General features: G+C 43.7%; 1 protein-coding gene across 1 annotated transcript; it reads right to left on the bottom strand.

Moving 5' to 3' along the window:
• Positions 1–5034: 5034 nt before the first annotated feature.
• On the bottom strand, positions 5035–21976 carry Elp2 (elongator complex protein 2). The gene is made up of 15 exons (XM_080281877.1): positions 21854–21976; positions 19411–19597; positions 18725–18847; positions 17243–17464; positions 15029–15277; positions 13908–14018; positions 13753–13862; positions 13090–13196; positions 12516–12585; positions 11346–11532; positions 10914–11063; positions 8895–9060; positions 7995–8152; positions 6586–6849; positions 5035–5243 (listed from the first exon to the last, which is right to left on the bottom strand). Exons 1-15 carry the CDS (start codon positions 21974–21976, stop codon positions 5035–5037), a joined length of 2436 nt encoding a protein of 811 aa, XP_080138003.1.
• Positions 21977–21979: the final 3 nt, after the last annotated feature.

Here is a 21979-nt window from a genome sequence, read left to right as displayed (position 1 = left end):
ACTCGTTACTTTCCCTGCAAGTTCGTCGCGTCCTTAGTTATAAAATGCCTCAAAATTATCCACCTCACGAGCATCTGCTGGATACGGCCACTCATCCGTCAGTCCACTTGTCGATGCATCAGTGGTAGATATATGGGGTTAATCCACATCCACTTAACCACTTTGACCACTTCATACTTGGTGGTGGTGGTAGTGGGGTGTTCGTCTCCTAGAACCACTTATTTCTCTTGTCGCTGGTGGTGATGGTGATGGAGGTGGTGATGGCGGTGAACGTTTGGGCGATAGTGGTGATGGTGTTGGTAGTTGTAGACCACGTGGGGAGCTCGCGAGATGGGTAGATGCGCCATGCTCATCTCCCCCGATGTCTGGTCTCCCCACCTCACTGTCCTCCACATCTTCCTCACTCTCTTCACCATCCTCCCACGCACTTTCAAGATCATCCTCACCATCAATAGCTTCCTCAAGGTCACCAATGCTCCACAAGTCATCTGAGTCACCTTCAATATCTTTACTTTCACTGGGGAGCAATAATTTATGAACTTCCGATCGTTTGAGGTTAGGAACGCAGCGCTGTGGAGTTCCAGTTGAGGAGGCGGGAGTTTGAACTGGCGGTGCATCGTATCCTACTTTCTCTCTTTTCTTTTCCAGTTTCACTTCATGTTCACTATCGCTTGATTCAGTTGGCGATAATCGACGCTTTCTAGTAATTTTCGTGCGTTTCCAATCAACACGGGCACGAGTAGCGAGAGATTCATCCAGTAAATCGCTACCTGTACCTACCCCAGTGGTGACAAGAACGTTACTAACCGCCACTGCTACTCACCGTAACTCACGTAATGGTCAAAAGCCGCTAGATTGATGCTAAAGCCACAAAATTCACATTTCTACACATTTTATGCTCAAATTTTGTGAAACTTCGCTGAAATATATAAAATCATTAACGAACATCAATATGATAGTTAATGGAAGGATGTAAATATATCCGAACCTCGTGCAAAAAAGCGCTAAATTTGCAACACACACAATCTCTCCTCTCTCCCCGCCTAGGCCACCGATTAAGTCATACCTGGCTGTTTGCAGGACCTTCGCAGTTGCACAGAGAGGCGCAACCGTAAATATGGCGGTCCGGTGGCGTAGTGGTAATGAGCAAGTCTCGCGGTCGCAAAGTTGGAAATGGATAGACTCTCTTCTGCTACATGGCTGACAGGTGTGTGTGTGTGTGTGTGTGTGTGTGTGTGTGTGTGTGTGTGTGTGTTCCATATACACAATGCCTCAAAAACTTCACAGGTCATGCTTTAAGAAAAATCTCATACATACACCGTAAATTTCCTGTGATAAACATGACGTGATATGCAACGACTACAGAAATATGAATCATGTTTTGAGAATGGCCTGGTTCCATCACGTGAAAACAAACCGAAAATAGGATCCAAAAGATTAATTCCTCCTTCACAGCTATAACTAAATAAATAAACCAATAAATAAGAGGGCGATGAGTAACGGACATCAGCCCGCTAACTTAGCAACATATTCAAAAATTTGATACCGTGTAACTACGCTTGCAAAACCCTATATACCAAATTTAAAAGAACATTAATTTTAAATACTACTACACGTTTTTAAATATGAATTATAGACATTATTATAACTGATATTCTACAAAATACCGGTAAAACTGTCAATACAACTCTGATATCTAATACACTAAATGTCATAATGTAAAGTATTTCAGTACTAAATAAGCTATGGAGAGAGAGAGAGAGAGAGAGAGAGAGAGAGAGAGAGAGAGAGAGAGGAGAAAAAGGAGAGGTGAGAAAGGAAGAGGCAGAGAAGGAGGTAGAGAGGAAAAGAAGGGAGAGGTAGAGAGAGGAGAGAAAAGGGAGAGGTAGAGAGAGGAGAGAAGGGAGAGATAGAGAGGGGAGAGGCAGAGAGGAAGAGAAGGGAGAGGTAGAGAGGGGAGAGAAGGGAGAGGTAGAGAGGAGAGAGAAGGGAGAGGTAGAGAGGGGAGAGAAGGGAGAGGTAGAGAGGGGAGAGAAGGGAGAGGTAGAGAGGGGAGAGAAGGGAAAGGTACAGAGGGGAGAGATGGGAGAGGTAGACAGTAGAGAGGGGGAGAGGTAAAGAGTAGTAAGGGGGAGAGAAAGGAGAGGTAGAGAGGGGAGAGAAGGGACGCTATCAGTTATAAATAAATCGGTTAGCATTAAGACCGGTTCAGACAAATAATAAGTACGTTTAGCTTATTTTTGGTCCGTTTTCATATAGCGTAGTCATCATACAGAAAACGGAGTACCAAGGGCCACTCAATGCCGCCCAAAATTTCCTATATCTCCTTCAGCCCATTAGTAGGATTGGTCACCCCTTTGCCATTCCATCACAAAAATCCTTGCTATGCCACTGATTGGAATGGATACAGAGCCATAGCATTGTCTTGTGCCACTGTGCTGTAGAAAAATGGGTAAGAGAACGTGTGTTAAAGTGAAATAACCCTATACTGTACTAACTTATCCCATTCACTATGGTGTTCCTTTTACAGTAGTGTTTTAACTGTACTATCAAATGATTTTATTCCAGGTAAGAGAGGATCCTAGTAGTGATGGGGATAATGATGCATGTATTCATCTCCAATGGTTCCAAACATACTCGAAGGTGAACAAAATCATCCGGATTGCAGGAATAAAATTAATACATCATTTGATTCAGGAAAGGTACAGTGATCCATACACTGATCCCTTCTGGTCAAAATTTTCACATCAAACAATGGGGCAGCTCCGATCGGTTTAAAACAAATTTAAATACAAATAAAAGATTCCTAACGTTCTTTCCTTCATCCGCTCCTCATCCTTCTGCCTGCGAGTGACTCAACACTCCCTCTCCTGTCTTTCTTTCCTTCAGTCTTTCCTAATCCTTCTGCCTACGGGTGACTTTATACTCCCTCTTCTGTCTTTCCTTCATTCTCTCCTCTTCCTTCTGCCTATGGGTGACTCTACACTGAGTGACAAGCCAAATGGTTTCCTGTACACCAGGAAATCATTCCTATGTTGGGTAGTAACCATATAACCAAATTATGACACCTGGTGGTTTAGTGGGTAATTAAGGCGCTCCAATCGGATTGAGCCGGTGTAGATTTATATCCAAGGGATGGTTGGGGTTGATTGCTCACGTAACGTCACTCAGGGATGAGTGAAGCTGGTCACTCTCATCTTAAGTGTCGGGACCAACTTGCCTAGCCCCGGGCTCCTATGCTCCTCATAGGGCAACGTAGGATTGGATGATGAATAAAAGTTACTTGGTTCTGTCAGAACCACCTGACTCTAGATTAGCTTAGTTAGGCATTACATTACATAACAAAAACAAGCCTCTCAAAACAGATCTAACTTCTTTTCATAATAACAGCTTTCTGCTCAACTATCACTCTATCTATTGCCAGACGCCTTAATCCCGTACAGGGTGGCCACAAACAAATTGCCTCCATGTTGCCCTGTCTCCCGCCATTTCACTGCCCTCCCACCAGCTCACTTTTTTAATTTTAGCTCCTACTAACCCCATATACAGCATTACAGTGATCCCTCGATTATCCAATGAAACAGAGCCAAAGGCATATCCAATCCAGACAGTGGATCCATCTGGCTAATGGACTTCTCCCCTGCCCCCCCCTCCATACACACCCTAACTTTGAAAGCCATTGTAAAAGGCCATCACAGTACATCATACAACACTAATACATGGCATTTTACCCTACTCTATCTGGTCAAGCAGACCTTTAAACCACAGCCAAGCAATTACCATGGTCAAAAGCAGACCCATCAACCACAGACAATCACCACAGCCCTAAAAAAACATGAAAAACCTGGCCCAGCCTGGCAAAAATGTTCGCACAGCCATAATTTCCACCCGAATGCAAGCATTTTGTCCGAATAAAAATGGAAAAATGTACAAATAATGGTTGTGAACAGCCAGATCACAGCATCTGGATAATGGATGGTCCAAATAATTGACGTCTGGATAATCAAGAGCTTACTGTAGTATTAAACTGGATCAGAAAAAGAATGAATGGCAGCGAACAAAGGTTAGACATACAACAGTCCTATAAACAAATATTTTTATCTGCAAGTTTCGGTGATGCTATAAATAGTAAAATTCGTCACTGTTAACTCTTCAGTTGCCACAAATTTCTATCTGCCAAATAAAGTCATCTTTCGTACATGAGAAAAATGGGTTGAATTCTAGGCCTTGTATTCTCCCTAGCACCTCTTCCTTAGTGGTTTATTTTTGGATATGGCTGGTTAATAGTCAGCTGTCATAAATGGGGAAAATGGGCCGTATTCTAAGCCTTGTATTCTCCCTAGCACCTCTTCCTCAGTGGTTTATTTTTGGATATGGCTAGTTAATATACTGTACTGTAATTCTGAATGTTACTTTTGATGAGAAGGGTGGTGTAATAATGCTTCAAATACATGGAAGAGAACAGCAAGGTGTAATAAACAAAATAAATCTCTTAGGATGAGGTGTTAGAGCACTTCCTTAACTGAGTATGGGCCTAAATGGTACTGGAAATTTTGTAACACTTCTTCCTTGGCTCTCTGTTATCTTGTATTTATTTATTCTTGGAAGAAAAAATCCCATAGACTTCTCCACTCCATCCTTCCATAAAGACAAAACTCAAACTACAGAATTTACAACCAAAGGCTTAACATGACTTTTCCCTCCCTCACTTTACCGTAACTTCAAACACCATTACCTAAACAAACTGCCTGCACGTCACCCTGTCCCCCCTGCCAGTACACTGCCCTCTCCATAACTCACACACCCCTCTCAGACATACCTCTCCACTTCACCCTTCCATAAAGACAAAACTATCTATCTATCTACAGTATCTAACAATAGCCTGACGCCCTAATCCCGTACAGGGTGGCCACAGACAAAACGCCTCCAAGTTTCTCTGTCACCCACCATTTGACTGCCCTCCCCCCAACTCGCTTCCCCCTCCCTCATACTACGGAATCTGCAACCAAAGGATTAACATGACTTTCCCCTACCTCACTCTACTGTAACTTCAAACAGCATTACCCTCATATCACTACCACAGGAGGCTAGGGTTACACTGTTCCCGGCTTCCACCTGGTGTGGTCTGAATGCTAGACAGCGGACGGTCTCATGGTGTTGGTGGGATATTCGCAGCACTGACTCGGAGAACGCCGCCTCCTTCACAAAGTACTTCCTGATGTTGATGGCTCCACACACCAACCCTGGGTCAAGACAGAAATAGGATGATATCATTTGGCTGTTTTGGTAAAGTATTGTCGGGGGATAGATAGGTAAAGTATTGTAGTTTTGTTAGCATAGTTGCAACACAAATTTCATGAGAACTGCCTCCTTCACAAAGTACTTCCTGATGTTGATGGCTCCACACACCAGCCCTGGGTTAAGATAAAAATAAGAGGATATCATTTAAAAATATTAGTAAGGTACTGTAATGTTGGTGAGATATCCTAAGTACTGACTCAAAGAATACAGCCTCCTCCACAAAGAATTTCCAATGTTGATGGCTCCACACATCAACCCTGGGAAAGATAGAAATAAGAGGGTATCATTTAGCAATATTAGTAAGGCAGGTGGCTTGGCCATGTGGAGAGAATGGAGGGTGAAAGACTGACGAAGAGAGTGTATGTGAGTGAGGTGGAGGGGGGAAGAGGGAGGAGGAGGCCGAGGATGAGATGGAGGGATGGGGTGGAGAGGTATATGAGAGAGGGGGGAGTGAGTTGGAAGCAGGGCAGTGAAATGGCGGGGGACAGGGGGACATGGAGGCGATTTGTTTGTGGCCACCCCAAACGGGATTGAGGCATCTGGCAATAGATAGATAGATAGATAGTAAGGCATTGTTGTTTTGGTGGGAGAGTTCCAACACAAATTCCAAGAGAACTGCCTCCTTCACAAACAATTTCCTGATGCTGATGGCTCCACAAACCAACCCCGAGAAGGATATAAATAAATGGATATCATTTAGCAGTATTGGAAAGGTATTGCAGTGTTGATGGGATAGTTGCAGCGCTGACTCTACAAACACTGGATCCTTAATAATCAACAATGCCTTAGCTCCTGTAAGATAATACTACATGGCACAACACTGCATATTTAGGGAGAATTAATGTACACTACACAAAAACAACACTAGTGGTGAAAATACAGCAAAGCATAAAATTTGCCACAATGATTTAGCACTGACAAATTAAGTGCAGGGAATAAAACCGCATAAAAATATACAGATAACATACTGGAAAAAAAAAAATACAACTACAACCACAACAACAACAACAACTAATAATAATAATAATAATAACAACACATGTCAACAGGTGGGTTGGCGGAGGGTTAGTGCCCCTCCCCATAAATCATACAGTACGTACAGTGCATAAAACTAGACTTTTGAACATAGAGCAAAAAATCCTATCAGTTGCCACAATGCCTCAGCCTCTCCAAGATACAAGCGTGTGGCAAAAAACTGAATTACTGGTATTTACGAGAATAAGGAAAAATTATACGGGTTCTTATCTATATAAAAACTAGACTATACTTGAGCATAAATCCTACCAGTTGCCACAAGGACGCACTCTCCACGTTCCTTATCTTCCGCTGCCGATGTCACAGCCACGGCGGTCACCTCGTTGGCCTCAGTAAGCAAACATTCCCTCACCCAGCCCCCGTCCTGCCCCTCCGGCCCCCACACCCCAACGGTCTTGTCTCGTGATGCTGTCATGAAGTGGGTGGAGTCCGGCAGCCACGCCCCGCACCAAATCACACGCGAATGAATCCACTCCTTCCGCTTTGAGAACTCCACCAGCTTGTATGTGTAGCCTGTAATTTAAGTATGTGTAGAAAGAAGAAGTGAGAGAACATTGTGGGGTGGATGTGGATGTGACTGAGAAAATTAGGAGACACACTGAGGTGGTTTGGACGTGTAGAGAGAATGGAGAAGGAAAGACTGACTAAGAGGGTGTATGTAGGTGAAGTGGAAGGAAGGAGAGGGAGGGGGAGACCAAGGATGAGGTGGAGGGATGGAGTTGAGAGATATATGAGGGAGGGAGGAGCGAGTTGGGAGGAGTCAAATGGTGGGTGACAGAGCGACTTGGAGGCATTCTGTCTGCGGCCACCCTTTGCGGGATTAAGGCATCGGGCTATAGATAGATAGACAGACAGACAGATAGATAGGTAGGTAGATAGATAATTATGTGTAGATTAAATATATGTAGCCAGTAGATTAAGAGTGTATGTGTAGCCTGGATATTAAGTAACACATTATGTATTGTTGTGGTCCCATTTTCTCCATACCAACCCTGTAGACTGCTGGTTGATCCTACCCTTCCCCTGCAGTCCACTATCCTCCTTTCATGGGATAGGGAAGGAGTTCAAGGACATCTGTATAACTGCCCAGGGCTAGGCAAGCTGGTTCTGACATTTGTTTGACATGATGAAGAATTATATCCACATCAATAAACAGAAATGTGACACTGAATTCTTAAAAGCTGAATAACAAATCCAGGACTGTTTAAATGTGTACCTTGTGACTTGTAGGATGAATCTGTCCCTCTCGTGCAGCCCACCATCATCCTTTTCGGGGATAGGTAGGGAGATGAGGGACCTTTTGCATACCTGGGTAGCTCCATCACCCACTTATGTCCCTCCAATCACTTAAAAATATCCCTCTAAACTATCTATCTATCTATCTATCTACTGCCAGATGCCTTAATCCCATATGGGGTGGCCACAAAAAAATCACCTCCACGTCGCCCTGTCCCCAGCCATGTCACTGCCCTGCTCCCAGCTCACACCCCCCTCCCTCATATACCTCTCCACTCCATCCCTCCATCTCATCCTTGGCCTCCCCCTCCACATCACTCACATACACTCTCCTCATCAGTCTCTCACTCTCCATCCTCTCCACATGGCAAGGAAATCATAAAACACTGTAATTGGGGTGGAGGGGGGGGCGGACTGCTTACCCAAGGCCGATTGAGCTGAGATGTGGCGCTGATAGAGAGACCATGTGCGGTCACGTGACACTGCCAGGAGGAAACGGTCATCGGGGGAGAAACTGAGGTGTGTTACTGTCAGCCGGTGATGCTCCAGGCTATCCAACTTCTGCCATGAATCGGTATCCCTGGTGGAAAGTCAAAGAAATATACTGAATCACCTGTATACTCAATTCTTTTACTATACTCTTTATCTATACTGAATCAAATGTATACTCAACTCTTTTACTATACTCTTTTCACTTTATCTATCTATCTATCTATTGCCAGATGCCTTAATCCCATAAGGAATGGCCACAAATAAATTGCCTCCATGTGCCTTGTCCCCTGCCATTTCATTGCCCTCCCCCCAGCTCACAACCCCCTCTCTCATATACCTCTCCACTCCATCCCTCCTTGACTATCTATCTTTCTATCTATCTATTCCCAGATGCCTTAATCCCATAAAGGGTGGCCACAAACAAATCACCTCCATGTCGCCCTGTCCCCCGCCATTTCACTGCCCAGCTCACACATCCCTCTCCACTCCATCCTTCTTTGACTATCTATCTATCTATCTACCTATAGCCAGAAGCCTTAATCCCATAAAGGGTGGCAACAAACAAAGCGCCTCCATGTCACCCTGTCCCCCACCATTTCACTGCCCTCCCCCAAGCTCACATGCCCATCTCTCATATACCTCTCCACTCTATCCCTCCCCTTAGCAACTCAAGCAATGTGTAGACCCAGGAAACCTGCCAGTAAACCCAGACCCACCAAAACCCAGACCAGTAAACTCAGACCCACCAAAACCCAGACCAGTAAACCCAGACCCACCAAAACCCGGACCAATAAACCCAGACCCACCAAAACCCAGACCAGTACACCCACCAAAGTATCACGTGAGCATCCATGACATTGGCCGAGCGCGCGGCTGAGGCAAGGATGCGGCCGTTAGATGTAGCGGCCATGGTCATGAGTTCGTTGCCGTGGCCATAAAGTTTCGCAGCTTCCGGCCAGAGTGTGTTCTGCATCAACTGATCTTCCGTCGGTGGCGCTGCGAACATACAATAATCATGAGCGTTTGAAGTGGAGGGAGGGAGAGGGAGGGGGAGACTGAGGGTGAGGTGGAGGGATGGAGTTGAGAAGTATATGAGGGATTTTGTACACATATCTAACAATCAATTTCCCTGTTGTAACATAAAAGGATTCAGAGAAATGCTTGGAGCTGGTTTGGCCATGTGGAGAGGGTGGACAATGAAAGACTGTCTGGTTCTTACTATCTATCTATCTATTGCCAGACACCTTAATCCCATAAGGAGTGGCCACAAACAAATCACCTCCATGTCACCCGGTTCCCCACAATTTCACTGCCCTGCTCCCAGATCACACACCCCTCTCTTACATACCTCTCCAATTCATCCCTCCATCTCATCCTTGGCCTCCCCTCCCTCGCCCCCCCTCCACCTCACTCACACACACTCTCCTCATTAGTCTCTCACTCTTCATCCTCTCCACATAGCCAAACTACACCTGAGCCTCTTAAATAATTTCACTCTTGCTATTGATTCCCCCCCCCCCCAGCAAAGGGGAGAGTTTGGGAATTGGAAGGATCATATATAACCTTCCTTAACCCTCTCACTGCCAGAGATCTTTTCCAAAATGAAAAAACCTGTCTGACAGGAGCAACAGCAACCCAGAATATATGTAATCTGACTGAAGGTGTTCACCCCACTTTTTCCAGCCACAGTGTGTTCTTGTATCAGCTTATCTTCCTGTTTCTCCCATCCTTCTTACTTTTTATTAATCTTCCTTCCACTTCAGGTGGTTTTTTACTGAGTGACAAGCCTACAGGTTCCCTGTAACCCTGGAAACCATTTACAATGCTGGGTGGTATCCATATAACCAAATAACACTTGTTCACTGTATAGGATGGAACTGCAGGGGTAGCTGCTTGCCTGTGGTTGATAGGTCTACTCACCCAGACAGACTGGAATTAACAACAACAACAACAGTGTGACATGCAGCCTACTACAGTGCTCCTGTTAACTGGGTTGAGATGCAAATATGGTGTCCTTCCAGGAACAAAACCTTCACACTCTTTCCACAAATGAATGTCAATTCACTGCATGTGACAGCCCTGCAGGGGCAGTTGCCTGCCTGTGACTAGTGAGTTTGCTCAGCTGGACATGCCAAGGTTACTTAACAACAACAACAAGAGATCTACCTAAGCTGTACAAAATTATCTGAAGGCAGTAAACATAAAAATATGGAATATTTCATTAATGTGTCGGGATTAATATGAGGCCTTTCATAAAATCAATTAAATCATCTAGAATTCATAAGAACAAATTTCTAAAATATGTTAGCAGATTTGTGAAATTAAGAATGATTATAAGGTGTGGTAATATTATCTACTGCACTGTGACCTTATAAACATACAAGTATATCACCAAAATAACAGCCACTACCTCCAACACAGCACTCCTATCCTAGACACAAGGGGCATGTGTGGTGTGATAGTGTGTTGTGTGGCAGTGTGAAGTGTGGTACAATATGATGCAGTAATGCCAAGAGTGGGTGTATGATGTGTGGTGGTGTACAGTGTGGTAGTATGGTGTGGTAGTGTAAAGTGCAGTAGTGTATGGTGTGGTAGTCTGAGGTATGCTAGTGTTTGGTTTGGCAGTGTGAGGTATGGTTGTGTTAGCTGTGGCAGTGTGAGGTATGCTAGTGTTGGTTTGGCAGGGTGAGGCATGCCAGCGTTTGGTTTGGCAGGGTGAGGTATGTTAGTGTTTGGCTATGAAGGTATAACAGTAAGAAGTATGCCATCACAGCTGTCTTATATTCCATGGTAAATATTCTACTATCCCACACATACGATCTTCACCTCACCCCACACGGCGCTCCTACCTGAGAGAGTTAGAGGTGTGAAGTACGCCTGCACCTCCTCCTGCCCTTCCTCCCTCACCCGCTGCTCCTCCTGCAAGTCACCTGCAAGAACGGCCTTGTTGGAGAGCCCCAGTGATGGTACGGAAGCTCCCTCACCGACACCACACTCTTCTGTCGGGAGTAGCAACATAGTGGTAATATCTTATCGGATTTCTTTTTAACGTACAGTACTGGTAATATTTTCTTTTACTGACTCTATCGGATACGTTTATGTGATGCTACAGTATGTGGTGAATGCTTCTGGTGTATCAGAGAGAGAGAGAGAGAGAGAGAGAGGGGGGGGAGAGAGAGAGAGAGAGAGAGAGAGAGAGAGGGAGGGAGGGAGGGAGGGAGGGAGAGAGAGAGAGAGAGAGAGAGAGAAATTATGGGGGATGGTTATGCAGTATTACAGACCTAAATCCTTCTCCACATCAATGTTACAAATACGACCAAAGTTGCTGATAAAGTTGCTTGGTGCTTTAAACGCTCGTATCACCTTCTCCTCCGCCCCCGAGGCAAAGCTGTACCGGCCCAGACTGGTGATGCAAAACAGGTCGTAGCCGTGGACCTGCGGACGACCCACCTCATGCCACGCCGAGACCTTGAAAAATTATACAGACCTTTAAATATACAGTAAGACCTCACTATAACGGATTAATTGGGGCCCAAGCCATTCCGTAAAATGCAAAATTCCGATAAAAGTGATATTCGGACTTCCCCCTGCTATCCCAGACTTTTTCCGACATATCAGACATTAGTCCAGATCGCACCAGTGGTTTTTAAACTGTCTTCACTACCATTGCAGTACTGTATTATACCTTCACTACAATAATAAAGTGGTATAATATATAAAATAATACTGTACTGTACACTGATAAACATGTCTTTTATTTACCTTATTGTGGTGAACATACCTGAAGTGGTCAGGCAGTCCGGACTGCTTATGGCTTTATCGGACTTTTTCCAATATATAGGAATTTAGTCTGGTAGCTCCTTGAGTCCAATAAAAGCGAATTCCAGTCTATTGAAGTCCATTATATCAAGGTTTTACTGTACAGACCTTTAATAATTATACATAACTTTAATAATTATAGACCTTTAAAAATTATACGTAACTAATAATTATAGACCTTTAAAAATTATATGTAACTTTAATAATTATAGACTTTTAAAAAAATATATGTAACTTTAATCATTATGGACCTTTAAAAATTATACGTAACTTTAATAATTACAGACCTTTAAAAATTATACGTAACTTTAATAATTATAGACAGTCCTTATAAGCTACTTCCTTTTTTTTTATGCTCTTTTATTGTGAGAGACTAACATGGAGAGTGAATGTGAGTGAGGTGGAGGCCAAGGATGAGATGGAGGGATGGAGTGGAGAGGTATATGAGAGAAGGGGATGTGAGCTGGGAGCAGGGCAGTTAAATGGCGGGGGACAGGGTGACATGGAGGCAGTTTGTGACCACCCCTTACAGGATTAAGGCGTCTTGCAATAGATAGATAGATAGATAAAATAGATAGACAGATAACAGATAGATGGATAGATAGAATTTTACACACACAAGATATCATTACCTTCCCACCATTCTTCACCCAGGGAGCGTGGAGTCGTGTGGTCTGGTCCTTACTGGTTGACAATAGGTATCTGAAAATGGTAAAAGTAATAATAATAATAATAATAATAATATTAAAATCGGTGATCATGATGATGGGACTATAATAGCAATGAAATGGTTCAAACAAACACACACACAGTATCCAAATCCCTGCAATCCTTCTCCCCTGGCAAAATCCACACAACAACAAACGATAGCATAACAGAAGGTCACGAAAAGATGGCTAGCAACACACACACTATCCATGCAATAAAAAACAACAGCATAAAGGAAGGTCACGAAAAGATCGCTAGCAACACACACACACACACATTATCCAAGAAATAACAAACAGCAGCATAAAGGAAGGTCACGAAAAGATGGCTAGCAAAAAACACACACACACACACACACAAACACTATCCAAGCAATAACAAACGAAAGAATAAAGAAAGGTCACGAAAAGGAGGCTAGCAACACACACACACACACACACACATTATCCAAGCAATAACAAACGACGGAATAAAGGATGGTCATGAAACGAGTCTGACCTGCCAAGAGGGTCCCAGGTGATGCCTGCTACCTGGTTGAAATGTCCGCCTACCACCACACACGGCTCCCAGCTGCCACCTCGTTCTTCCCACATGTGTAGTCCACCCTGGGGAAGAATATATGTTAACAGGGATCGAGAGACTAACAAGGAGTGTGAGTGAGTGAGGTGGAGCGGGGAGAGGGGGGTGCGAGATGGAGACAGGAGTAACAAGAATTGAAAGACTAATGAGGAGAATGTGAGTGAGGTGGAGAGGGATAAGGAAGGGGGAGGCAGAGGATGAGATGGAGGGAGGGAGAAGGGGATGGAGACTGCGGATGAGATGGAGGGATGGAATGGGGAGGTATATGAGAGAGGAGGGTGTGAATTGGGAGCAGGGCAGCAAAGTGGCAGGGGACAGGAGTAACAGGGATTGAGAGACTAATGAGGAGAGTGTGTGTGAGTCAGGTGGAGGGGGGGGGAGAGGAAGAAGGAGACTGAGGATAAGATGGAGGGATGGAATGGGGAGGTATATGAGAGAGGGGGGTGTGAGCTGGGGGTAGGGCAGTGAAATGGCAGGAGACAGGGTAAGATGGAGGCAGTTTGCTTGTGGCCACCCTTTATGGGATTGAGGCATCTGGAAATAGATAGATAGATAGATAGACAGACAGATAGATTACTTTACCTGATAACTGCATCCCAGGACGTGTGTGGCGCCAGGACCAAACTGACAGGTGTAATATCCCTCCATGTTGCCTCCCACCTCACCCAGCCGCGCCACCTCCAGCCACAGCCCTCCACCACCACCATCGTTCTCCCCAGTCCCACTCCCAGCATCACCACTGCTACTGTTTTCACTGCCGGTGTTCTCCTGAGGCTCCCAGATGATGATGGAACGGTCCTGGGTCTTCGAACAGGTTAGGAGTTTGTGTAGTTGGTGTTGTCTTTGATCTGCAAGGTACGAAGGATAAGCTACTGGCTGAAGTGATTTATTTCCGACCATGGATAACAGATGTATATGAGAGAGGGGGGTGTGGGAGGAGCAAGGGGGGGGGAGAGAGGGAGGAGGGAGGCCAAGGATGAGATGGCAGGATGGAATGGAGAGGTATATGAGAGAGGGGGGTGTGAGAGGTGCAGGAGGGGGAAAGGGAGAAGGGAGGCCAAGGATGAGATGGAGGGATGGAGTGGAGAGGTATATGAGAGAGGGGGGTGTGAGAGGTGCAGGAGGGGGAAAGGGAGAAGGGAGGCCAAGGATGAGATGGTGGGATGGAGTGGAGAGGTATATGAGAGAGGGGGGTGTGAGAGGTGCAGGAGGGGGAAAGGGAGGAGGGAGGCCAAGGATGAGATGGAGGGATGGAGTGGAGAGGTGTATGAGAGAGGGGGATGTGAGCTGGGAGCAGGGCAGTGAAATGGCGGGGGACAGGGCGACATGGAGGCGATTTGTTTGTGGCCACCCCTTACAGGATTAAGGTGTCTGGCAATAGATAGATAGACAGACAGACAGAATTGTGTAAAGCTCCCTTGTACACTCCCTCATACTGTACTACCAACAGGATTCAAAATATCACCATCTGAATGCTTATTTGAATTGTGGGGTCTATATAAATGCTTGTTTTGCTGATAATTCTCCTACTTTTATATTTTCTCTTTCCTTCCTGCCCTGATTCTTGTCTCCCCCAGTTGTTTTAGGTGTGCGTAGGAGTTGTAGTGATGGAGATGATGACAGTGATGATGATGATGATGATGATGATGATGATGATGATGAAGATGATAATGACGAAGATGATAATGATGATGATGAGATGATGATGAAGATGAAGATAAAGATGATGATGATGATGATGATGATGATGATGATGAAAATGACAGTTCATCCACTTTTATTCTTTCTCTTACCTTGCTTGTGGACCCTACATCATCCCACATTTTCACAACGGCATAAGGTCGTAACAAATGCTTACCTTTCACGACCGGACGAGCCCAGCAGACCTCCGACACCATCCCTTCATGTCCCGCCAGAACCGCCTCTAGGAACACGGAGATCGTACGCTCCTTGGAACCCTCTGCAACTCTAAATGTTATGCTCTTCAGTTTAAGTTCTTTGCTGTCTGATTTTGACTCTTGTATCTCGTCGTTCTTTACAGTCGATAGTCTCCAAATTTGGACCAGTGAGTCCTTTGATCCACTCGCCAGAAGTATATCCCCATTATCTGAAAGTAAGTGTTTGGCCATGTGGAGAAGATGGAGTGTAAGAGACTACTGGGGAGAGTGTATGCAAGGGGGAAGAGAGGGGGAAAGGCCTAGGATGAGAAGGAGGGATGGAGAGGAGAGGTATATGTGAGGGGTAAGTGCCTGGCCATGTGGATAGGATGGAGAGTGAGAGACTACTGAGGAGAGTGTGTGCACAGGAGGTGGAAGGGGGAAGAGGGAGGGGGCAGCCGAGGATGAGGAGGGATGGAGAGGAGAGGTATATGAGAGGGGTAGGTAAGTGTTTGGCCATGTGGAGAGGATGGAGAGTGAGAGACAACTGAGGAGAGTGTGTGCAAGTGAGGTGGAAGTGGGGAGAGGGAGGGAGAGGCCGAGGATGAGATGGAGGGATGGAGTGGAGAGGTATAAGAGAGGAGGGTGTGAGCTGGGAACATGGCAGTGAGGTGGCATTGGACAGGGAGACAAGGAGGAGATTTGTTTGTGGCCACCCCTTATGGGATTAAGGCATCTGGCAATAGATAGATAGATGCATTGGTAAGTGTTCTACTCAGTTCCTTTAAAATTCCATCTATCTATCTGTAGCCAAACACCATAACCTTGCAAGCGGTGGCTGTTTGTCTTTCAGTTAGTTGTTTTACAGGGAGGGGCACTAACCCTTTGCCAACCCGCTTATTGAGACGTGGGAACACGTATGGTTTGATTATATGGTTACCACCCAGCGTTGTAAATGTTTCCTGGCTTACAGGAAACCATTAGGCTTGTGACTCAATGCAAAGCCACCTGAAAAGGAAAGAAGAGTAATAAAAAGTAACAGGGAAGATGGGAGAAATAGGAAGAGAGGAGGACAGACACAGAAAAAGAATGATAAAGGTGAAGGAAGATGTGGGCAGCACTACTGTACATCAAGTGAATGGATGACAGTTGCCACCATCTTCTGCCAATAAACCAAAACCTTTCAGGAACCAAGCTCATGGACCTAGAACCTTGAAATCATGGGCCGATAACGTACGAGAAGCTGTAAAAGTAAAGGAGATTTGGTTACTGAAATGACATCTATAAACTGGAAAGTGTGGTGAAAGAATGGTAAAGTCACTGTATTACTCAATTCATTAGAGATACAATATATTAAATCTGGGACCAACTTTAACCATGGATTTGACATACAGTTCTTGGTTCTCTGTTATCTTGTTTGTTGTTTCTTGGGGAGAACAATTTGCAGACTCCTGGCCTTTGGTTCCTCTTCCCTTGCATTAGAAAAACAAATATATATATACATATATATATATATATATATATATATATATATATATATATATATATATATTCTCACCATAACCCCAGGTGCCTCAAACATCATCATCATCATCAACATCTGGACCTCCTTTCCCAGAGGGCAAGGTGAGGAGTAGCAATGTCCAGACAGCCAAAGTTTGCCCACTTCAACGGGCCACGCTTCCATTCACTCATCATTCAAGGCCTCAAAATCCTGGCTCCATCTGATAGGCCAAAAAAAATTTCACTACACTCTGTAGCTTCACAAATACCTATCTGATGGAGCCAATCTCGAATATGCACCAAATACACTAAGTACAGTAAAAGTCCTCTAATCTGGCCACCAATAATCTGAAAATCCCAATACTCCGAATAAGTCAGGGGGAAATTTTCCTAATTTTTCTGGACTTTTTTCTAATTTTTCGGGACTTTTGAATTTTTCCTGGCTTTACCAAAGGATTTATCTGGTTTGGACTTGCCCTTGAACTTGGGTGTACCTGCCTGAGACTATTCATCAACACTTCTATGCATTTCCAGTGAGTAAAACAATAACCTGTATCATTTTAAGTGTTTATTTAATTATCATCTACATATTTCTAATGTTTTCAATGGGCCCTCCCAATAGTCTGAAACTCTCAGTCCCGTGCGATTTGGCTTCCAGGACTTTTACTGTACTGATAAACTACAGTACTTACCTTCAGTCATAAGATTAAGTGCAGTGAGCCAGTCTTCATGTCCAGACAACACACACCCGGGCTGGTAATGACCTAGTTCATCACTTGTCATGATATAAACCTTACAGTCATGTCCACCACACACCAGCAATGGATACGAGGCTTCCTTTGTCATATACAGGCGAAGACTCATTATGTAGAGTCTGGCAGGAGGAGTACTGGCACTCAGGCATTCAAAGGTGCCTGAAAGAAAATATTTAAAAGAACTGAGTAATGGAAAAACTGTGATGAACTGAATGAAAATATTTTGTGAAAGAAACTAGGTGTTGAATAAGGAGAGAGGAATTGCGATGAACTGAAAGAAAATATTTAAGAGTTGAATGAAAACAATGAATTGAAAGAAGATGAAAGAAAATATGTAAGAGGGGAATCAAGGAAAACTGCAAATGAACTATCTATCTATCTATAGCCAGACGCCATAGTCCCGTAAGGGGTGGCCATTTGACTTTGAGTTATTTGTTTTACGGGGAGGGGCACTAACCCTCCACCAACCCACTTGTTGACATGTAGGGGCACGTATGGTTTGGTTATATGGTTACCACCCAGTGCTGTAAATGGTTTCTTGGCTTACAGGAAACCATTTGGCTTGTCACTCAATATAAAGACACTTGTAAAGGAAAGCAAAGCAATAAGAAGTGATAGGAAAGATGGGAGAAATAGGAAGAGAGGAAGGCAGGCACAGAAAAAGAATGATAAAGGCTAAGGAAGAAGTAGGCAGCACTACATGAACTCAAAGAAAATATTTAGGAGTGGAATCATGAAAAACTGCAATGAACTCAAAGAAAATAATTAAGAACTGAATCATAAAAAACAGCCATTGAACTGAAAGAAAATATTTGAGTTCAATAAAGAAAAATTGCAATGAACTGGGAGAAAATATGTAAGAGTTGCATTATGAAAAACTGTGATGAACTGAAAGAAAATATTTGATACAGGAGTTGAATAATGAAAAACTGCAATGAAGTTACTGTTCTTTACTTAATAACCTGCAACATGAAATTTCTCACACTCTAATGGCTAATATTCTGTCATTTACTTCCTCTATTACAGTAAGTATAGTATTGGTTTGTAATAGCAATAGCAACAGCAACCCCAAGCTTGTCTGGCAGTAAACCCAGTAGACTGCAGACTGAAACTGCCTGTCTTCTGCGGTCCACCATCCTTATTTTGTTGTTTAAGTGGGAAAATGAAAAATTTTTTTATAACCAGGCAGTGGAACCACCCAGTTATATAAGTGACACTACATGAAGGCACCCCTCTCATGGACCACAGTACAGGTATGCATAAGTGTAGGAGGAAAGTGGAAGGAAACACAAGTGAAACATAGGTAAGTTTTATTCCTGACTATTTCACATGTGTTTCCTTCCACCTCCTTCCCACGCTGGTCATGTCTCTAGATAAGTGACAGTATTGAGTGAGTATATTTCTTGCACATAACCTTACCTGTGCACAGACATACAAGCCAGGTGGTGAGGACATCGGTGGTGGCTGTCACTACCAGAACCTTCTCCTCATCCTCCTTATCAACAACCATTCCATCAGCCAGTAACACCAAATCATCATGATCTGCACAACATCAGGAAAAAAAATTAATTCATTCATTGAACCCCGTGTTGCCCCATGAGGAGCATAGGAGCCCGAGGCTAGGCAAGTTGGTCCTGACATTTAAGATACCGGTAAGAGTGACCAGCCTCACTCATCCCTGAGTGGCATTACGTGAGCAATAAACCCCAACCATCCCTTGGATATAAACCTTCACTGGCTCAATCTGATTGGAGCACCTTAATTACCCACTAAACCACCAGGCGCCATAATTTGGTTATATGGTTACCACCCAGCGTAGTAAATAGTTTCCTGATACAGGAAACCATTTGGCTTGTCACTCAGTGTAGAGTCACCCACAGGCAGAAGGAAGGGGAAAGAATGAAGGAAAGAAAGACAGATGAGGGTGTGTAAAGTCACCCATAGGCAGAAGGAGGTGGAAAGAATGAAGGAAAGAAAGACAGAAGAGGAAGGATGGACGAGAGGAAAAGGCAGACACCCAAAGCAGCACTACATCGAGTGAGTGGATGGTGAGCACCCCCATCTACCATCATTCTTATACTTCACACCCACAATAATCAACCAACCTAAGACAACACATGGCTGGACAACATAAAAGTCTTCTGTCTTCTCCGGCGCCACAGTCCACACAACAGCCTTCCCATCTGCACCAGTAGAAATAATTGCCCTTCTTGATGCTGTCGACTGAATCCATCTTACACATGTGATTCTCTTGCTATGGACCTTTGAACTCGCTCCTATCACTGACCCAGCCTGAAAATGTACATATACTGTATTAGTACACAGATATTAGTTTATCATATGCTTTTGATCAAGGTATATATAGAAACCATCTCAATCATCACACTACTCCTACACTCCTCATGGGGTGACATAAGAATGGATGATGGATAGATGGATAGAGTACGCAGATAAAACACATAAGAATGGATGATGGATAGACGGATAGAGTACACAGATAAAAGTTTATTCGATACTCTTCTGATCAAGGTATATATAGAAATCATCTCAATCATCACACTACTCCTACACTCCTCATGGGGCGACATAGGATTGGACGAAAAAGTTTATTTGATATTCTTTAGATCAAGGTATATATACAAACCATCTCAATCATAATATTCTGATGATAAATTTAGGGGCCGAATGAAAAGAAAGTATAAAATAAAAACAGATCCAAAAACAATTTATTTAGAGACCAATACTATCTGGGATTAGTTCTCAAAATAACTTCTTCAAAGATGTCCAATACCTAATTCTGTCTTCTGTAGTTAATTTTTTGGCAACTATCTTTCTAAACTGATCTAATTACATATTTAACCACAAACAGTTACCAAAACCACTACATATACACAACAATAAGTTTAACCCTCTGGCAGCAGTGGGTAACTATGGTCACCTGGCTAATTACTCTTCATGACTAATCAGATACTACAGTCCACAGCTGACAAAAATCTTTTCCGTGTACTATACCACATATGACAACTACATTCCCTCGAATTTGAGTGGGATGTCTATATATCTATCTATCTATCTATTGCCAGACGCCTCAATCCCGTTCAGGGTGGCCACAAACAAATTGCCTCCATGTCGACCTGTCTCCCGCCATTTCACTGCCCCGCTCCCAACTCACACCCTCCTCTCTCATATACCTCAACCTAGGATATTTTGCAATCTGTTGGAGAAAAGTGACTAACCCTGATATGAGTGGGCAAGACCAGAGCTGTGGAGATGCAAAATTAGACAATAGCAAGAATTAATTTTTTTTGCATTTTTTCTCAGAAAATGACAATTTTCTTGTAGAATGGTGCATTTTTTACCATTATCACAATATCTACCTATCTATCTATTGCCAGATGCCTCAATCGCGTTTGGGGTGGCCACAAACAAATCACCTCCAAGTCGCCCTGTCCCCCGCCATTTCACTGCCCTGCTCCCAACTCACATCCCCCTCTCTCATATACCTCTCCACCCCATCTCTCCATCTCATCCTCGGCCTCCCCCTCCCTCTTCCCCCCTCCACCTCACTCACATACACTCTCTTCGTCAGTCTTTCACCCTCCATCCTCTCCACATGGCCAAACCACCTCAGTGTGTTCCTCCTAACGCTTCCTATCACATCCACATCAACACCACAATGCTCCTTTATATCCTCATTTGTCAGCCTGTCTCTCCACGTGACTCCATAGGCTCCTCTTAAATAACTCATTTCCACTGCTCTCACTCTTGACTTGTGTCCTTTCAACAACGTCCAAGCTTCACTTCCGTACGTTAGAGTTGGTATCACAATACTGTCATGTAGTAACTTTTTCACTTCCATGCTCACTTCCCTGTTTCTTATCACTGCTTTCAAAGAACCAGCAACCTTTCTTCCCTGCTGTACCCTTTCAAGCACTTCACCCTCCAAATCTCCATCCTTACTCATCACACTACCCAAGTACTTAACGTACTTACATTTTCCAATTCCTCACCATAAAAAACAGAAAAGTCATGATCATTTCCTATTAAAAAGGTAGCAACAAAGTAATAATTAACATTAATTTTTTAAGGACTTGGGCCATATCCAAGGGAATGACCAAGAGATGCTAGGTCGCGGCCAAAGGGCTAAGCTTAGAGGAGGAAAAAAATATGTATACTGTACCGTACTGCTAAAAGCTGACTTAGTACCAGTAACTGTAAAATTTTAATTTAGTTACCACCATGGCAACTGGCGCAAGAAAGGGCATTTTAACATATATCAGCCTCATCATTCTTCAAATAAGGCATATACATGTGTAATATAAGAATTTAGGTTATAACAGACTTGCGTGTGTAATTCTAACGGCTCATAAGCAACATTGGTAAAGACAGAGGAAAACTATCTTATCTTTAGAGTATTTTACTAATAAAAAGCAAAAGATATGGCTATAATAGGCTGATATTATGTCGTAACTAGGCCTACTACATACTGAAGAAACACATTCCTAAAATACTCTATACAGCACTGAAAGACCACAGCCAAAACCTCACCTTAGGGTCATACAGTGCAATGCCTGTATAAGCCGCATAACATACAGTGCCATCATCACTCCAGTCAAAACATAAAGGCGTCTGATTAACTCCTGACGAGAAATACTTTACATGTGCCTCCATTTG

The sequence above is a fragment of the Coenobita brevimanus genome, chromosome 11, assembly GCF_032717465.1.
Source record: "Coenobita brevimanus isolate Jiangsu-jjx chromosome 11, ASM3271746v2, whole genome shotgun sequence".
NCBI classification, from domain to species: Eukaryota; Metazoa; Arthropoda; class Malacostraca; order Decapoda; family Coenobitidae; genus Coenobita; species Coenobita brevimanus.
The sequence above is the reverse complement of the archived record's forward strand: the minus strand, read 5'-3'. Positions and strand labels throughout refer to the sequence as shown.

Bases quoted from the DNA above. Each gene is read 5' to 3' on its own strand.
- Elp2 (XM_080281877.1), bottom strand. From the start codon at position 21,976: ATGGAGGCACATGTAAAGTATTTCTCGTCAGGAGTTAATCAGACGCCT. The intron at 13,863-13,907 runs GTGATGCTGGGA...GTGGTGGTGGAG, and splicing joins CAGTGAAAACAGTAGCAGTG to GGCTGTGGCTGGAGGTGGCG. The intron at 12,586-13,089 runs GTCAGACTCGTT...TACCATTTTCAG, and splicing joins ACCTGGGACCCTCTTGGCAG to ATACCTATTGTCAACCAGTA.